Source organism: Girardinichthys multiradiatus, chromosome 15, assembly GCF_021462225.1.
Source record: "Girardinichthys multiradiatus isolate DD_20200921_A chromosome 15, DD_fGirMul_XY1, whole genome shotgun sequence".
NCBI lineage: Eukaryota > Metazoa > Chordata > Actinopteri > Cyprinodontiformes > Goodeidae > Girardinichthys > Girardinichthys multiradiatus.
The window spans coordinates 4,287,859-4,302,099 of NC_061808.1; the positions used below are offsets into that span (position 1 = coordinate 4,287,859).

The 14,241-nt window shown below is 40.3% G+C and overlaps 1 protein-coding gene across 1 annotated transcript; it reads right to left on the reverse strand.

Annotated features, from left to right (window-relative positions):
• Positions 1-1,994: 1,994 nt before the first annotated feature.
• LOC124881693 (AN1-type zinc finger protein 3-like) lies at positions 1,995-13,195 on the reverse strand. Its single transcript, XM_047387412.1, has 6 exons — positions 12,992-13,195; positions 9,673-9,713; positions 6,812-7,003; positions 5,262-5,327; positions 5,002-5,172; positions 1,995-4,398 (listed from the first exon to the last, which is right to left on the reverse strand). The coding sequence occupies exons 1-6, from the start codon at positions 13,057-13,059 to the stop codon at positions 4,244-4,246; spliced, it is 693 nt and encodes a 230-aa protein (XP_047243368.1). The 5' UTR covers positions 13,060-13,195; the 3' UTR covers positions 1,995-4,243.
• Between the last annotated feature and the right edge of the window lie 1,046 nt (positions 13,196-14,241).

The window sequence follows — 14,241 nt, forward strand, 5'->3', positions numbered from 1 at the left end:
TTTGTAGATGGAAAAACTGCAGTTTCCACTGAAACTTGGAAAAAATGCAGAAAACAGTAAATTATATGAAGGTCCACTCACACATGTAGAAAACTTAACCCAGAATAACCTAAATGTTTATGCAGCTTCATGGGTACAAAAAATTAAATCTATATTTCTGATTGTATTAACATTTTCACATCAAATGTGGTGTTTTAGACATAAGTGCACTGTTAAATCCCAGGTAGTCTTGTGTTAATTGGGGTACGTCTAGTAACTATCCCACATCTTTCTGCTTTGCAGGGAATTAACCTTCTAACAATAAAAGCATGGGATCACACTATGTCCTGCAGGTGGTGTTTCACCAGTTTCTCTGGGCTTTGGACATTAAACTCACAGCAGAACAGATCAAATAAATCAACTTTCTCTATTTTTGAATTATTGCTTCCCTTTTTATGAGCCTATCTAAAAGTTAAGACAATCTTCCTAAAAAAGGTTAGCAATGCCCAATCTTGCAGTACAGTAATTCAAGGCATTTGTTGCACGACTAAAAGCTGTATTAAAACTTTCTGCATGCATTGGTAATAGAGAGCAGTTTTTGTCAAAATGTGCAGAATGTCAAAAAGCCACGTTGCTGTTGCTCCTTCCTCATCTTCTGTCAACATCACTGCACACCCTGAAGGAAAATATGCTGTCTCATCAATTAAGGTAAGAATTTGCATTGTGCAAACTGTCTCATTTGTGTCTGGCTAGCTGCAGTCTGAGTGTGCACATTGGAAAAATATGTTCAACAATAGTAATATCTTCCCGTTTTTGGTGAAAATTGTAAAGATCTTTTTTAGGTTCAAGAAGCATAACCTGATTTGTAGTTTTGACAGAATTAAGTCATCATTTCCATAATGTGTTCATGCAGCAACATATATATTTTTATGTTGGAAAAAGCTATTTTTACCAGCTTTTACCATAAGCTTTACCAACTAACCTGCTGAAATTTTAGAGTGCACAAATAATGCATAACTAATGCTCACTAGATGCTAGCTTCTAAACATCTGATTGGAATGCATTGCTATTCAAACATGTCAATTTATTTAATGAAACTTTAAATAAATACACCTTGCTAACAATGATTCTGGTCATTTTAGCAGTCTGTACTTAAAATGAGGTTTGCTAATAGAGACAGTCTCACCCTTTGGTCCAAATGTGGTTTAAAATGAAAACTAAAAAGCCTAATAAAAGAAACCAAACATTAAAACATCAGTTTGCAAATGAGTAAATGGCCTAAATAGTTTTCTAGTCCTACTTTCAACCAGTCGCACACATACATACACCGATACACAAATCGGTTTGCCCAGGGGGAGTCGATATGTGGCAGGACGAAGTTGAAATTGAACCCACAACTTTCAGAGAGGAAGACCACAACTCTTCCCACTGAGCCACATCTCAGCAACTCTGTCCTTCCTGTTTTAATCCAAGTAATCTAGGAACAGAAACGGGACTTCTACCAGCATTTTTGTTTTACATTTTTATTTGGTTTTATTAGTGTTTTAAGCGATAAGATTGACTTATGTTCTGTAACCCAGCTATATCTGCCCTTGAACCACATAAGCAGTGGTGCAGGGGGAGTTTACCTGCCCAGTGGTGATGACCTTATTCAGAAAGTCTGCTGTAGTACCAGAAGTAGAGTATCTGGTCAGTTGGATGGACCTCAAAACACAGCAGATGTGAGTAATTAGTGGCTATATGCGAAGTCTCAGAAATGAAAGAAACATTGCTTAATCATAATGGGCGCAGTCATGATCGTGTTGTCCTGACATCATGCAGCCCTAATGAGCAGTAAACCACAATCATCACCACTAACAGAACCAAACATTTGACATATCACTGCTCCACACCTGCACAATGTTTCACATTTCAAACTGAATTACTGAAATAAATTATTGATCATATTCTTACTTAATGAGATGTACCAGACTGGTTGTCAAAAAGATGGAAATAAATCGACACAAACACAGATGCAACATCCTCTAATCCAGTTTAATTTCCTTAGCAGAAAAAAAAAAGTGGAACATGATGAAATTAAGAAGGAAAAAAAATAGGACAGAATTATGTTCTTGCTTTATACATTTAACTAAATATGCCACTCTATGCTAGGGTGTAAGTAACTCAAACTGATATAAGGTTAAATAATTTTCTTCTTTAACAAAAAAGGTACAGAAAGATAATCTTTTTTCTGTTTCTTATTGACAATCAAAGAAAAAGAAACATATCGAAGAGAGAACCAGACACAGAACTTCTCCGGAATCCTCTTACACTTTGCTCCATTCTCAACAGAGAAGACGGGAGAGGCGAAGGAGGGAAGAAACGTAAGGTTGTGCATCAGGGTTAGCATAGTAAAGTGGTGTTCAACAGGTTTTCAACCCAAATCAAGTTTTATGAAGTTACTTTGCAGAAGAACATCCTGTTCTTCTTCACGTTTCTCAGTTCTCCTAATCTTAAAACAAAAACGTACAGTTCAACATTCCCACAATGCACCATGGGTAATGCTGCACTGTACATTTATTTTTTCAACAGACAGCATCTTCTATCCTTAGCACACATACTGGTGCCAAATGCCCGAATTAAAAAAGGAAGAGGAGGAAGAAAACTTCTGCAGTGTGACAAACAGAAACGTGTTAGAAGACTCTTTCTGAAGAACAAGAGATGCGAATAAATGAACAATATGCACAGCACAAAGTCCAAGCTGTGTAGGCCCATTCAGAACGAGCTCAGAGAGCGTGACGGCGGCAAAACAGAACCTCAAAAAGGAAGAGGGGAAACCACTAAATTTAAGAATTGGCTTTGTTTCTAGAGCATCATTAAAACACAGCAGAGTTTAAATCTGTGATGTCAAGAAGTGAAAACAGCCCAACCAATCAGAGTGAGGTATGATGCGGTGAGAAGCTTAGGCCCCCCCATTCACCACATCACCACTTCATTCATGTAACATCACAGCTTTAAACTGAGTTTTAATCCTGTTTTTCTTTGACTGAGTGAAAGCTCATAAACAGAAAAGGTGACGTATGCTAAAGTCAGTATATTAATGAAAATAATCGTCTAATTCTTACATTCCAAACAGCTTTCTGCAATCCCAAACACATACGAAAGGAACTGGAATAATTTCAACTCAGTTTAGCACCAACAAACTTCAGATGTCATTTTGGAGTCGAACACTTTCAGTGAGAACAAAAATCAAGTGCCCCCCTGTGTGCCAACAGTACCACTCAGTGAAATAAAAAGGGTCAGTGGGAGATAAGGATCTGCTACACAGAGGATTCATCTGGGTGACCGTTGTCCATTAGTGTTTCTTCCTCTTTAGTATTTCTAGTTATTGTTTAGTCCATGTGAGCAGAGGCAGAGACTGGCTGTATCGTCCTCCATGATGCTGTGGTTAAGCAGGAAAAACAGAACTAATCACCATCACAGCCACACATTTAAAGAAAATAATCATGACAGCATCCCTGGACTTCTTCTCATTATTGAACACGCGCAAACCTGCACAATATGCTGCTGCTAGAAGCATGCAGAAACAAACCCTCGCTCTGATGCTGTGCATGGACCTAAACATTATAGAAGAAAAAGAAGAAGACGTAAGGAGGAAGGTGGGTTACAGGTTTTACACTCCCACCCCCTGATGGCAACCTGAGGAGTGGCCGTAGGGCAGAGCCGGACCCCTCGCCCACGGCCAAGTCATGGCAAAAAAGAAGAATAAATAAAACTCTGCTGAACAAGAATCCGAATGAGCCAAACACTAGAACAGTTCCTTAGAACTTCCTGTAACGAACAGAGAAACAGAGATAAGAGGAGGAAACCATGACGAGATACAGCAGAGCTGTGCATGATGTATGTCTGACTGAATCTGTCTCTGAGTCCTTCCTCTTGAGGATGGGAGGGTGGGGTTAAGGCTGTGTACGTGTGTGAACATGCGATACTGAACGGGCCTTTGCTGAACAACCACAGGGCCCCCTTGTGGCCCTAAGAGGCTTGGAACAGAGCAGAGTCTGAACAGATGCTCCAGACAGGAAACCAGGACTTCAACAGGGCAGCGACAAGCTTAGATCCAGATTTATTGGGTCAGTTGCAGGACGTTACACCCTAGCCCGCCCCTCCCCTCCTCTTCGTTTTTACCCACCCCTCCCTTCCCAACCCATCACCCAATTTTCCACCTCCTCCTCCTCTTTGTAAGTGCTTCATCTCTTTGACGGGATGGCTGGTCACCGCGTGGTAATCAGGAGCACTCCTCCCCGATGCGTTGGCATGAGCGGCCCACCTTACGATCCAGCTTCACCATCTTGAGCACGGCCTCCTCGCGCCCGCGGCCCAGGTGGTCGAACACGCAGTCGTGCTGCTCGGGGAGACGGTGTAGCATGCAGAAAACGTAGCCTGGAAGGCAAACAAGCAACACAGTGAGGCAGGAGGGGGAGCGAGGAGCTGCAGCACTTTGGGAAAGTATTAAAACTCTCTGAACGTTTCACGTTTTGTCACATGACCACAAACTTCACTGTATTCTATTGGGTGACGTGATGAAACAACACAAAGTAGTGCATAATTATGCAGAGGAGGGAACATTTATAAAAATATATATATATATATATATATATATGAAACATGTAGCGTGCCTTTGTATTAATCCCCCTGAGTCTCACGATGCAAAATGTTTTGCAGCCCCTACTAGGTTGTCTTCTAGGACTGTTCTGTATGACCAGCTTCTCCGTCCCTGATGAAAACAGGCACGCCCCACAGCCTGATGCTGTCACCACCGTGTTTTACAGTGGGACTGCTGTGTTTTGGTGTGATTTTTTTCTTGTTACACAGTGTTTTGTAAGTAGGCTGGTCTCATCTGAATGGAACAGCTTTCCTATATGTTTGCTGTGTTTCTTTGTGACCCACAGGATGTCTGAAAGATTTGTTTCAATAATGATTTTTCATGCTAAGCTTTGCTCTCAGTAATTGATTTGAAAGCTGCAGTCAAGCTGCAATACTGACCACAGCGACATGAGCCCAGTTCCTGCTGCACCAGCTCTAGTTTGGTTTGGCAGCGATAGCAGCGCCGGCGGTTCTTCTGTTTGGGCGTCCTGCGGGCCTCCTCACTGTTCCCCTCCTTCTCTTCTGTCCGTGGTCGTTTCTCTGGCGTTGCGTCGCTCTCTGGCCCGGAGGCTAGGGGAAGAAACATTAGGGTTACATGTTGGTGCTTAAAGTAGGACAGATCACACAGGGCTGCTGGCAGGAAGAAGCAGAAAACGTACCTGATTCACGCGGACGTTTTGTGGGCGTGCAGAGTGTGCCTTGGGCTGTTTCTGTGGATGTCACGCCTGCAGATGGAGAATTACAGGATGAGTGATACATGAGGAGAAATGACCTCCTTCCATGCCCAACATCCTGTCTGAAGGAAAAAGGTTATAAATAATAAAAATCTACAACATATAACAATGGTTGAAAGCAAGGTTCTTAAAAGGAAAAACATCACATGTTTAACTGTGTTATCAAGGTGGAAGATGTTACCTTCAGAGCTCTGAGGAGTCTTGTTGGACATGAGTTTAACTTGAGAGTGAAGCAGGAAATGTCAGTATGCACGGGCTCTACTCTTCAATACATTAATGATTGGAGCGGGTTGGATTTTAAACAAATGCACAACTCAGCAAGGCTAGACCATTCTTCTAACCTGATGCCTGTTGTAAAGATGCATTAAAGGTCCACTGTGGAAAAAATGAAACCAGAACCAACATCTGACCCATTTTCTAAGCTTACAAAAAAGGAATAATCTGAGAGACATTTTTAAGATGCGCCGTCACAAGTGCACACAACTGGATCAAACTATAAAAATGTAATGTTTCTAAAAAACTTAGCTTCCATTCTGCAACAAGACAGCTGTAAATGTGTCAGACTTAACCTAAAACTAAGGAGAGAACTTTTAAAAGAATCTTTTCAAACAAGATGACATTTTGAAACTTAATAAAATCCGTGTTACAGATTAAACATCTACTGGTGTTTTTTTATTTTAATGGCTCCATTTTTGGTCTCCTGATTCTCATTAAATTTGAAGTGGATTTCACACCAACACGTTGTCAATGGATCACCAATGGTCAACTGCTATGCTTCAGATTCTGTTCTTCTGAAGGGCTGAGAAGTCGCCTTGTTTCGGCCGACTCCTCATACACTAAGTGTTTTCAGAAACATTTGCAGTGACACATCTGTCTGTAAATATGACTTCTTTGATTTATACCCATAGCCTCTCATAGGTTTGTTCTTGAAGCAGTTTTACAAACCCACTACGTGCAACCCAATTAGCATCAAACACTAAGCAAACATAGAGGATTAACTTGCATGTTGTGATCCCCTGACATCCCCTGCTATGTATGAAGAACCACTGCTGAGGTAGCATTGTTTGTGTGGAATACTGCATAAAATGACCTTCTGAACCCCGCTACAGACTTTGACTTAAACTGAGTTCTTTTTGTGTGAATGCTTCAAAGATTCGGTGCCGCACCATCTTGTGTCCAGTCAGACTTTTACATCCTAGGTCAGCCATGCTCTATATCTCTCTGTACTTCCCCACTGGATACAAGACAAAAAGAACATCAAGTCCAATCTTTCTTCAACATGTTGCAGTAGACACAAAATCACGTACGAAGCTGTTACAATATTAGACATTATAATTTTGCCAAATTTTGTTCACCTCTGAACTTATTGTTCCGTGGCAAAGCAGACTTCTACATTATCCAGTTTTTTGGACTTGATATGCCTTAAAAAATGACTTGTTAAAATAAGAGAAATCGATAATTACGCGGACTCTTACCTTCTGTCCGGCTGGAAAACATGGTTGAGGACTCTCCGGCTGACGGCGGCTCCGAGCTGGGCGGCAGTGACAACGATAGGGACTGGCTACTGCTACTGCTCGTCTCGCTACTGAAAACGGATGATTGGCTACTCCCGGTACTTTGGATTGGTTTGGAGGTGCAGTCGTCCTCTGGCTGCTTCTTCTGGACATCTGAGGTCGAGGACGGCAGACGGCCGAGGAGAGGAGAGGAAGGGGGAAAAAGGACACGGGCGCACAGGAACAGAGGGTCGGGAAGAGAAGCAAACAGACAACACAGAAGAAGAGTCACAACAGTTGAATCTGAACCGTTACATTTATTTAAAAATGATCTATGCAGTAATAAAAGAGTGGAAGGAGAGATTTACGTAATTGTTTATGCAATTTGTAATATTTGTCTTTAATTATTTTGCCTGCCACAGAGAACGGATTAAATCTAAGGACCATTTGCTCTTCAGTGTCTTTTGGAAGCGTTTTCTAACCAGGTCTGAGGCGATTATTTCTTACGTGTTTCCTGACAGGTCTGTGGGTTCCTGAAGGCCAGCAGCCCCTCATACTGATTTCCACCCAGCAGACTTGAATATATTCAATTAACAGCCACTGACGCTCTTATATTAGATTCTTTAAAAACTGTTTTTTTATTAAAGGTGTAAAAGCTAACAGCAAAATTAAAACAGACATTATTCAGTCTGAATAATTCATCAACTGACTAATCTGCAAAAGGGAAACTGATCATGTTTGTCTGAATAATAATGAACATTTTAGACCATTTTGGTAAGAATTTTTCCTGTTTTAGCTCGGAGTTCGACAAAATGAGACATAATAACATTTTAAGACAGCTTATTCAGTTTTTCTTAAATAAGAGCGGTTTATAATATTACTCAATAACTTAGTAAAACAGTAATTTTCCAGTGTGCACCTCTGCCACTAAATATTTATTAGTTCACTCCTTAATGTGCTCGCTCCATGTTCTTTAGGATGTTTGGTATAAACATTAACCTTTTGATTAAAACCTGCTTAAACCCATTAATTAACTACAGATAAAATGAGAAATCTGCTAGTGACCAGATTTAGTCGATTTCCAGCTTTATCTGCTGGGAGGAAACTTCAAAATCTGATATTTTACCGGTCAGTGAATGCCCCATACCTAAAGTCACAGGAACAACAACTCTCTTCGGGAAAAATGTTGTTACTGAGTGAAGAAGACTCAGAGTTAGCCATTTTTTTCAGATTCAGTAAGTAGCCTAAAAATGACGTCAGAGGAAGCAGCGGTGCAAGAAGCCTTTTAAGAGGAAACTGTGATCTGCAGGACATGTCGAGACGTGTCTGAAGTTCCTTCAGGCTTCAAGAGAGTGAGAGCTTAGCAGAAAACAAGAAGGCTGAATGGAGAACAGCAAAGTTGCTTTGATGTATCCTTCTGCTCTGGAAAATGCTCGACGTTGGAAGCTGTTTGGTATGCTCACAGTTAAAACTTCATTCTCCAGGTCATACACTGAAGGACCGTTGTTTTAACAATGTTAGCCATGCCAACAGTGCCAGTTGCTAATATGAGAAGCTAATGAATGTTTAAAATGGCTAGCAAGAGAAGCCTTTTAGTCACCTTAGACATCAGAGCTCCACTTTAGGCTTTATTGAACCATACAGATATTGTTGTTAGATTTGTCCTTCAGACGGTTTGAGGAAAGTCAGTGGATGTTGGTCTGCAACAACCCACTTCTGCTCAGCTTCTACACTCATGTGTATTGAGTCTATTCTAAGCATCAGTGTTGTCTCTGATGGTAGACTCGGAGTCGGGCCCTTAGGTCCTCTCTGTCTGCAGAACCCAGTGGTTGCCATGGCTACAGACGGGGCTGCAGTGCATCCTCAATCCATCCAACACCCATACCAGAGATGTTAGTGGGAAAACTTCATGCAATTCTTAACACGTTTAAACTTTAAATTGGGGCTTTTTTTTTTTTGTCTGAGACCTGAAATAAAAAAAATTCAAAAACAACTTTATAACCAGAGAACCCAAAGGCCTTTACTGCTAGTTCATATTTCTCAAACCAGTTTCAGATCGGTTAATATTTTCCTCAAAACAACTGCTATATGATTAGACTTTAGTCACTTCTATTTTACTGGCCGTCAGTAAGGATGAGTGCATATCAAGAACCAACATTAAAAAAGGAATGGGTGTTTCATCCATTAATGGGAGACCTGCTGTGCTGTAAGGAGCCCTGAAGGAGTAACAGGGGAACTGAAATGCATTCATGCATTTAGGGATTTGAATCTCTGTAGTAAAATATGGTGACGACAAACGTTCAGGCAAATCACTGAAGAGAAACTAAACATGTTCAAACAGGATCTAACTGGCTTCATTTTAGGTGATTATGCACATTTTTACCAAAAAAAACCCCCCAAAAACAATGATTAGCCTTCAGTACTAATATCTCAATGTAATCAGGTCTACAGCATGCAAAACTGCAGCAGAAAGTTAAAATATACATAAAGGCTTAGTTCAACTAACATGTTTGAACAGAAAGACAAACAGTTTTCTGTGCAGTTTGGGGCTAACTTCAGCATCAACTAACTCATTCATGCCCTTCTTTGGTAACGCAGACACATCAGTAGGACATCATTGAGACAGCCTGAATGAAGGGTCAACTTTTCCATAAAGGGAGGAAACAGAGAGGACCCTATATGATGATGCTAGAGTTCAAGTCGTCACTTCTTTGATATCAATTGTTTTTCCAGCCCACAAACTACTTAAGATTTGCTTCACAGTCGTCTACCACCTGCTGCCCTCTACTATAATGTTATGCAAAGGTAATCTGGAACACAGAAAAGACATCAGAAAGACTCACCAGCAAAACATTTAGAGCATAGGTTCATGGTTTTACTGGATCTGGAAGAACAGATGAAATATTAACAGTTATTCAACAGCTCAAACATTCAGAAGTTGTTCCTCTATTATCTGTCAAACTTTTACAGTGGAAAAACCTTTGGATAGGAGACAAAATTATAACTATCAAAAATGTAGGTGACCATTATTGATTGATAAAAATGTCCATGCACAGCAGGGAAATTATAGAAGACCAGAATCAATAAACACTAGTTAGATTGTGGCCCTTTTCCAGCATCTTAAATGACAGTTATGTCATGTCCTAAGTGAAATATAACAGCTTTCATAACCTCAGCTCCAGCCAGGAAGCTTTATTTACGCCCTGGCCGACCGAAGACAGGGAGACGAACAGAAAAAGAAAACTGCGGTCATACAAGAGAACCATATGGCTTGGTTTAAATTAATTATGTCACAATTAATGTTGGGGATGAATTTAGGTCCATTGGCCGATTGTTCAACCTAATGCTTCCGATTTGTGCAGCTTGAAGCAGCTTTAAAAGCCCTAATGTTAGGATGATGATGGTTGTTCTTGTGCAACAAGTTCAGATGTTCCTTCGCAGTAAGTTCATATACTAACCTGTAGCTGTGGCTTCATATGCTGCTTTAGGACAGTGGCCGATGTAATGATTACTTCAACCATCGGAATATTGTAATACTGTAATCCCAGTTAGTTTAGGTAATATGTTTCATTGCTGTACAGTAACATACAGTACATCTGACCCTGAAATATTTCTACTCATTTTCCTCTCGCACGTCACTGGGACAGAAAAATGATCTCATGGAGATTTCAGTGAATAAACTAATGATCTCAAACAATCTAAAAATTCATTTTTCTGTTCTGGTTTTCATCAGCTGTTGAAGCTTCATTTTAGCCGTCTCTGTCCCTCACATTCTGGGCATGTCTTTAGTGTCCACAGCATTACAATACTGAGCCATTTCTGTCACCTGTCGGTCCTCTCAATGGTGCACAAGCTGGAACTTCATGGGATTTTCCAATCATTGTTCTTCTAACAGGAGCTACGGGTCTAATGCTGCCCGACCAGTAACTAGCCGATGATTGTCTTAATTAATTATTCTGCAACAGTATTTTAGCAAAACAGATTAGACAAGACAAAACTAGTTATTAATGACACGTTTAAAATGGTAAAGCCATTCCACTTATGGTTTAATGGCGCTTTAATTGTAGCCGGCATCTAAAAATGAAAACCTTTCACCTTTGTCCAGAAAAAACAGAAGATTAACCAGGAGGTGATGCACCAAAAAATTGGCCAGTTTCTCTTTAATCGGCTGTGATAAAGTCAATTAAATGGAAAAAAACATCAACGTCTGCATGATTTGTGATGATCTTCATTTTGAGTTTTGTAAAAATTAGATAAGTGTAAGAGACTAATGGTTTGATGCATAAATGTTAATATTTTTCTGTTTGCTTTTAACTACAACCTCCATAAAGGATGCCGCAGCATTTATTCTTACTTCATGGTCAACGTTTGCTGGATTTATATGTTGAAATCAAACCAAAGTTGACACAAATGTGTTTGAACGTGTTAGTCCTTGGAAAGAAAACTGGACTCAGATCTGAAAGAAAAACAAGATCTAAAAGTCTGATTAGTGCACTTTTATATTTACTCACATGCAAAACAAAAAGGTTTTATTTCATTTAGACCTAGTTTTCTTTGTTGCTTAGTTGCAATAATATATATAAAAAAGCAACAAAAAATTAAAAACTGCAAAACTCTCTCATACTGCGTGTTATGTCCAAATGAACAAAAAATATGACTCGTCATATAAACAAAAAATCAAGATGGCGGCCATAAACTGGAGAGGTTTCATCTTAAACATCATCATGACTCCCATTAAATATTAAGAAATGTGATTTTGATGAGTTACAAGCAGTAAGAGGGCCTTGTATCCGTAGATTTGATGTACATGTGTAAATCTATATACATGTTTTAAGTGTGCATATGAGACGTGTGTTCAGGCTGAAACACAAAATTTAATTGGTTAGGTAAGAAAACGGTCAAATGACCAGATTGCCTTTTTTCCTGGTCCTTTTTATGAACATATGAACTTATTATAATGGATGAAAATGGTTGAAATAAAGCCTTTAATTGTTCCTTAAATATTAATAACTACTTACAAGCTTTAGGTCCTTAAACCTTTTTGGTAATACAGAGAAACTGCTACATTTCTAAGCAGAGAGCTGCTCAACAGGATCTAAAATGAAACAATTAGTGGGGTCTTACAGCAAAATGATTTTGGGAGGTACAACGTTAAAAAGGTTAAGATCCAGTCCTGTAAGGAAGGCCTCCACAAGGCTGAATGCAGCAGAAACATGTGCCAGAAGGTGAAGTGGGACAGGACAGCCAGCAGCTCCAGGCAGGTGTTATTCTGAGTGGAGGCAGCCAGAGTCATTAACACTCAACGGTACCATCTGGGTCACCTGACACTGACAGGTGGGCTCTGGTCTGCCAACTAGACTCCAGAAAAAGGAAGCAATAGGGTGAGGGGTGGCTGGTTACCCAATGACACCACTGCGAGTACTGATAACACCTGAGAACATGGGAGTATCTCCCTGTCTGGAGGTGGCCTCCCTCCATTAATCAGTAGCAGTAACGACACAGAGATAAGCTTCTTCGCTCTGCTTTCATCTACTCTTACAGCGAGTTGCATAAAGGTCCAGAGAAACAAACTGACAATTCTTTGTGTCGCTTCTACATTGATTAAAGATCCTGTGAAGTCATTTCTCCTCTGGGCTGACAGACATGAGTGAATCACATCCGGTATGCAACACACATCCACTAGTTTGACAAGAGCGAATGTTAAAAGGGTCTAAAATACTTTAAATCCGGTTTTAAAGGCAGTCATTCTCAAGCATATGAAGAAAATCACCCGCCACTAGTTTTCGTTTTCGTTTGTTTTAAAGGATTGAGGAGAAAACGGTACGTTTAAAAGGAACCTGCTGGCAATAAATCATTTTCTCTCTCGGGTACGTCATCTCCTGACTTCACAAATGGCGTTAAAACGCCGTTTTTCAGCAGCTACACACAAAGCCCAGCTACAGGATGACATTTATCCTTCTGGTGTCCATACATTTGAGTCCATTTCGATGTATTTTAAAGCAATAACGTGCATTTATTAGCCAACTTCCCAACCCCCCACCGTCGGCCTACTCGACAGAACAACAACAATGGGTTTGAACCCGCTGAGAACATTTCATCCGGATTTACTTTTCGGTTGTAGACAGAGGGTTTAATCTAGTTTAAACCGGCTCAAACACTTACCCCCAAAATCCACAGGGACACCGGGGAGGTAGAGTGGAAGGTTTGCTTCGTTCACTTGTGTCTCCCATGACTTCCAACAACCCCCAAAAAAAGCTCCGATGTGGAAACGCAAGGCCGGGGATGAGACCGGGGCCTGGTCCTTGAAAGAGGAAAACGGTCCAGCAACCAAGTTTACAAAACAGAAGAAAGGAAGAGCCTTAATTTCCTTTAAAGTCCACAATCCGGGGAGGAAGGGTGGTGAAGGTAGTCCGTTTCGGCCGTTGGGAGGAACAAACGGCTCGGTTTGATGAGGAATAATTGAACGATACTCAAAGCAATCAGCTGGACGTTCGGACGTTTCGATCAGCGAACAGAATGAGGGGGAGTCCCGGTGCTTCACACCGCACCGAAAAACGCAAAATGACCACCGGAGGTCCGAGGAAACAGATGAAACACAATTATGGCGACGTTAAATATGACGGAGGGTTAGATAAAAGAAAGAAAAAAGAAATAGACTTGGGCCTTCCCCTCGGAGCGGCTCAGGACCACCCCCATTAACACGTCGTTACGTTAGGCCGGAAGCGCGTCCATCAAACCAGAAATGTCAATATTGGCCAAAGAAACTAAAGCAAAAGAATGCCCCAAACTGAACGGTAACCGACAAAAAGCCGAACCCAGACTAAAATAAAGGAACATACTGAGCTGTTTTATGCCGTTGACGTTTTTATACGGCGAGAATGTGTGAAGGTTGGCCTGGCTGCGATTATTGGCTTTGCTGTAATCTGTTTACCTGATTAAAGTGCAGACAGCGAAGTGAGAAAGTTTTAATCAACCAACTCAAGCTAATCTAACATTAAGATTAGAAACAAAACTATGTCGAATAGAAAAGCGTTTAGCGAATGTTTGTGTGGTTTAATATCAGGGTTAATAAATACAAAAAGAACTACTTGTTTTTCCAACATTGTCAGCTTTTCTAAAAATGTTTTAAAATGCAAGTTCAAATTTATCTTAGAGACGCAAAATAAAGTGGAATTACAAGCTTTTTATTATTTGAAACGATCCCCGTGGATTTATGAAATTCTCAAAGTGAAAATATTGATGATGTCATTCAACCCTAAGGGTATAAATATATAAATAAATATATTTATTTATAGCTTTTCACAAATGTGTCACAAACTTGACTTTGTGTGACTAGTTTTGCCAGATTGTTCCAAAACTTTCCACCTCATTCAACATTTACATACAGGGCATAAAAAAGCCCCGGATGAGAC

Coding starts and splice junctions, on each gene's coding strand:
- LOC124881693 (XM_047387412.1), bottom strand. CDS start 13,059: ATGGGAGACACAAGTGAACGAAGCAAACCTTCCACTCTACCTCCCCGG. Junction 9,714..12,991: donor TGTCCCTGTGGATTTTGGGG/GTAAGTGTTTGA, acceptor CTGTTCTTCCAG/ATCCAGTAAAACCATGAACC. Junction 5,328..6,811: donor GTTTTCCAGCCGGACAGAAG/GTAAGAGTCCGC, acceptor CTCCATCTGCAG/GCGTGACATCCACAGAAACA.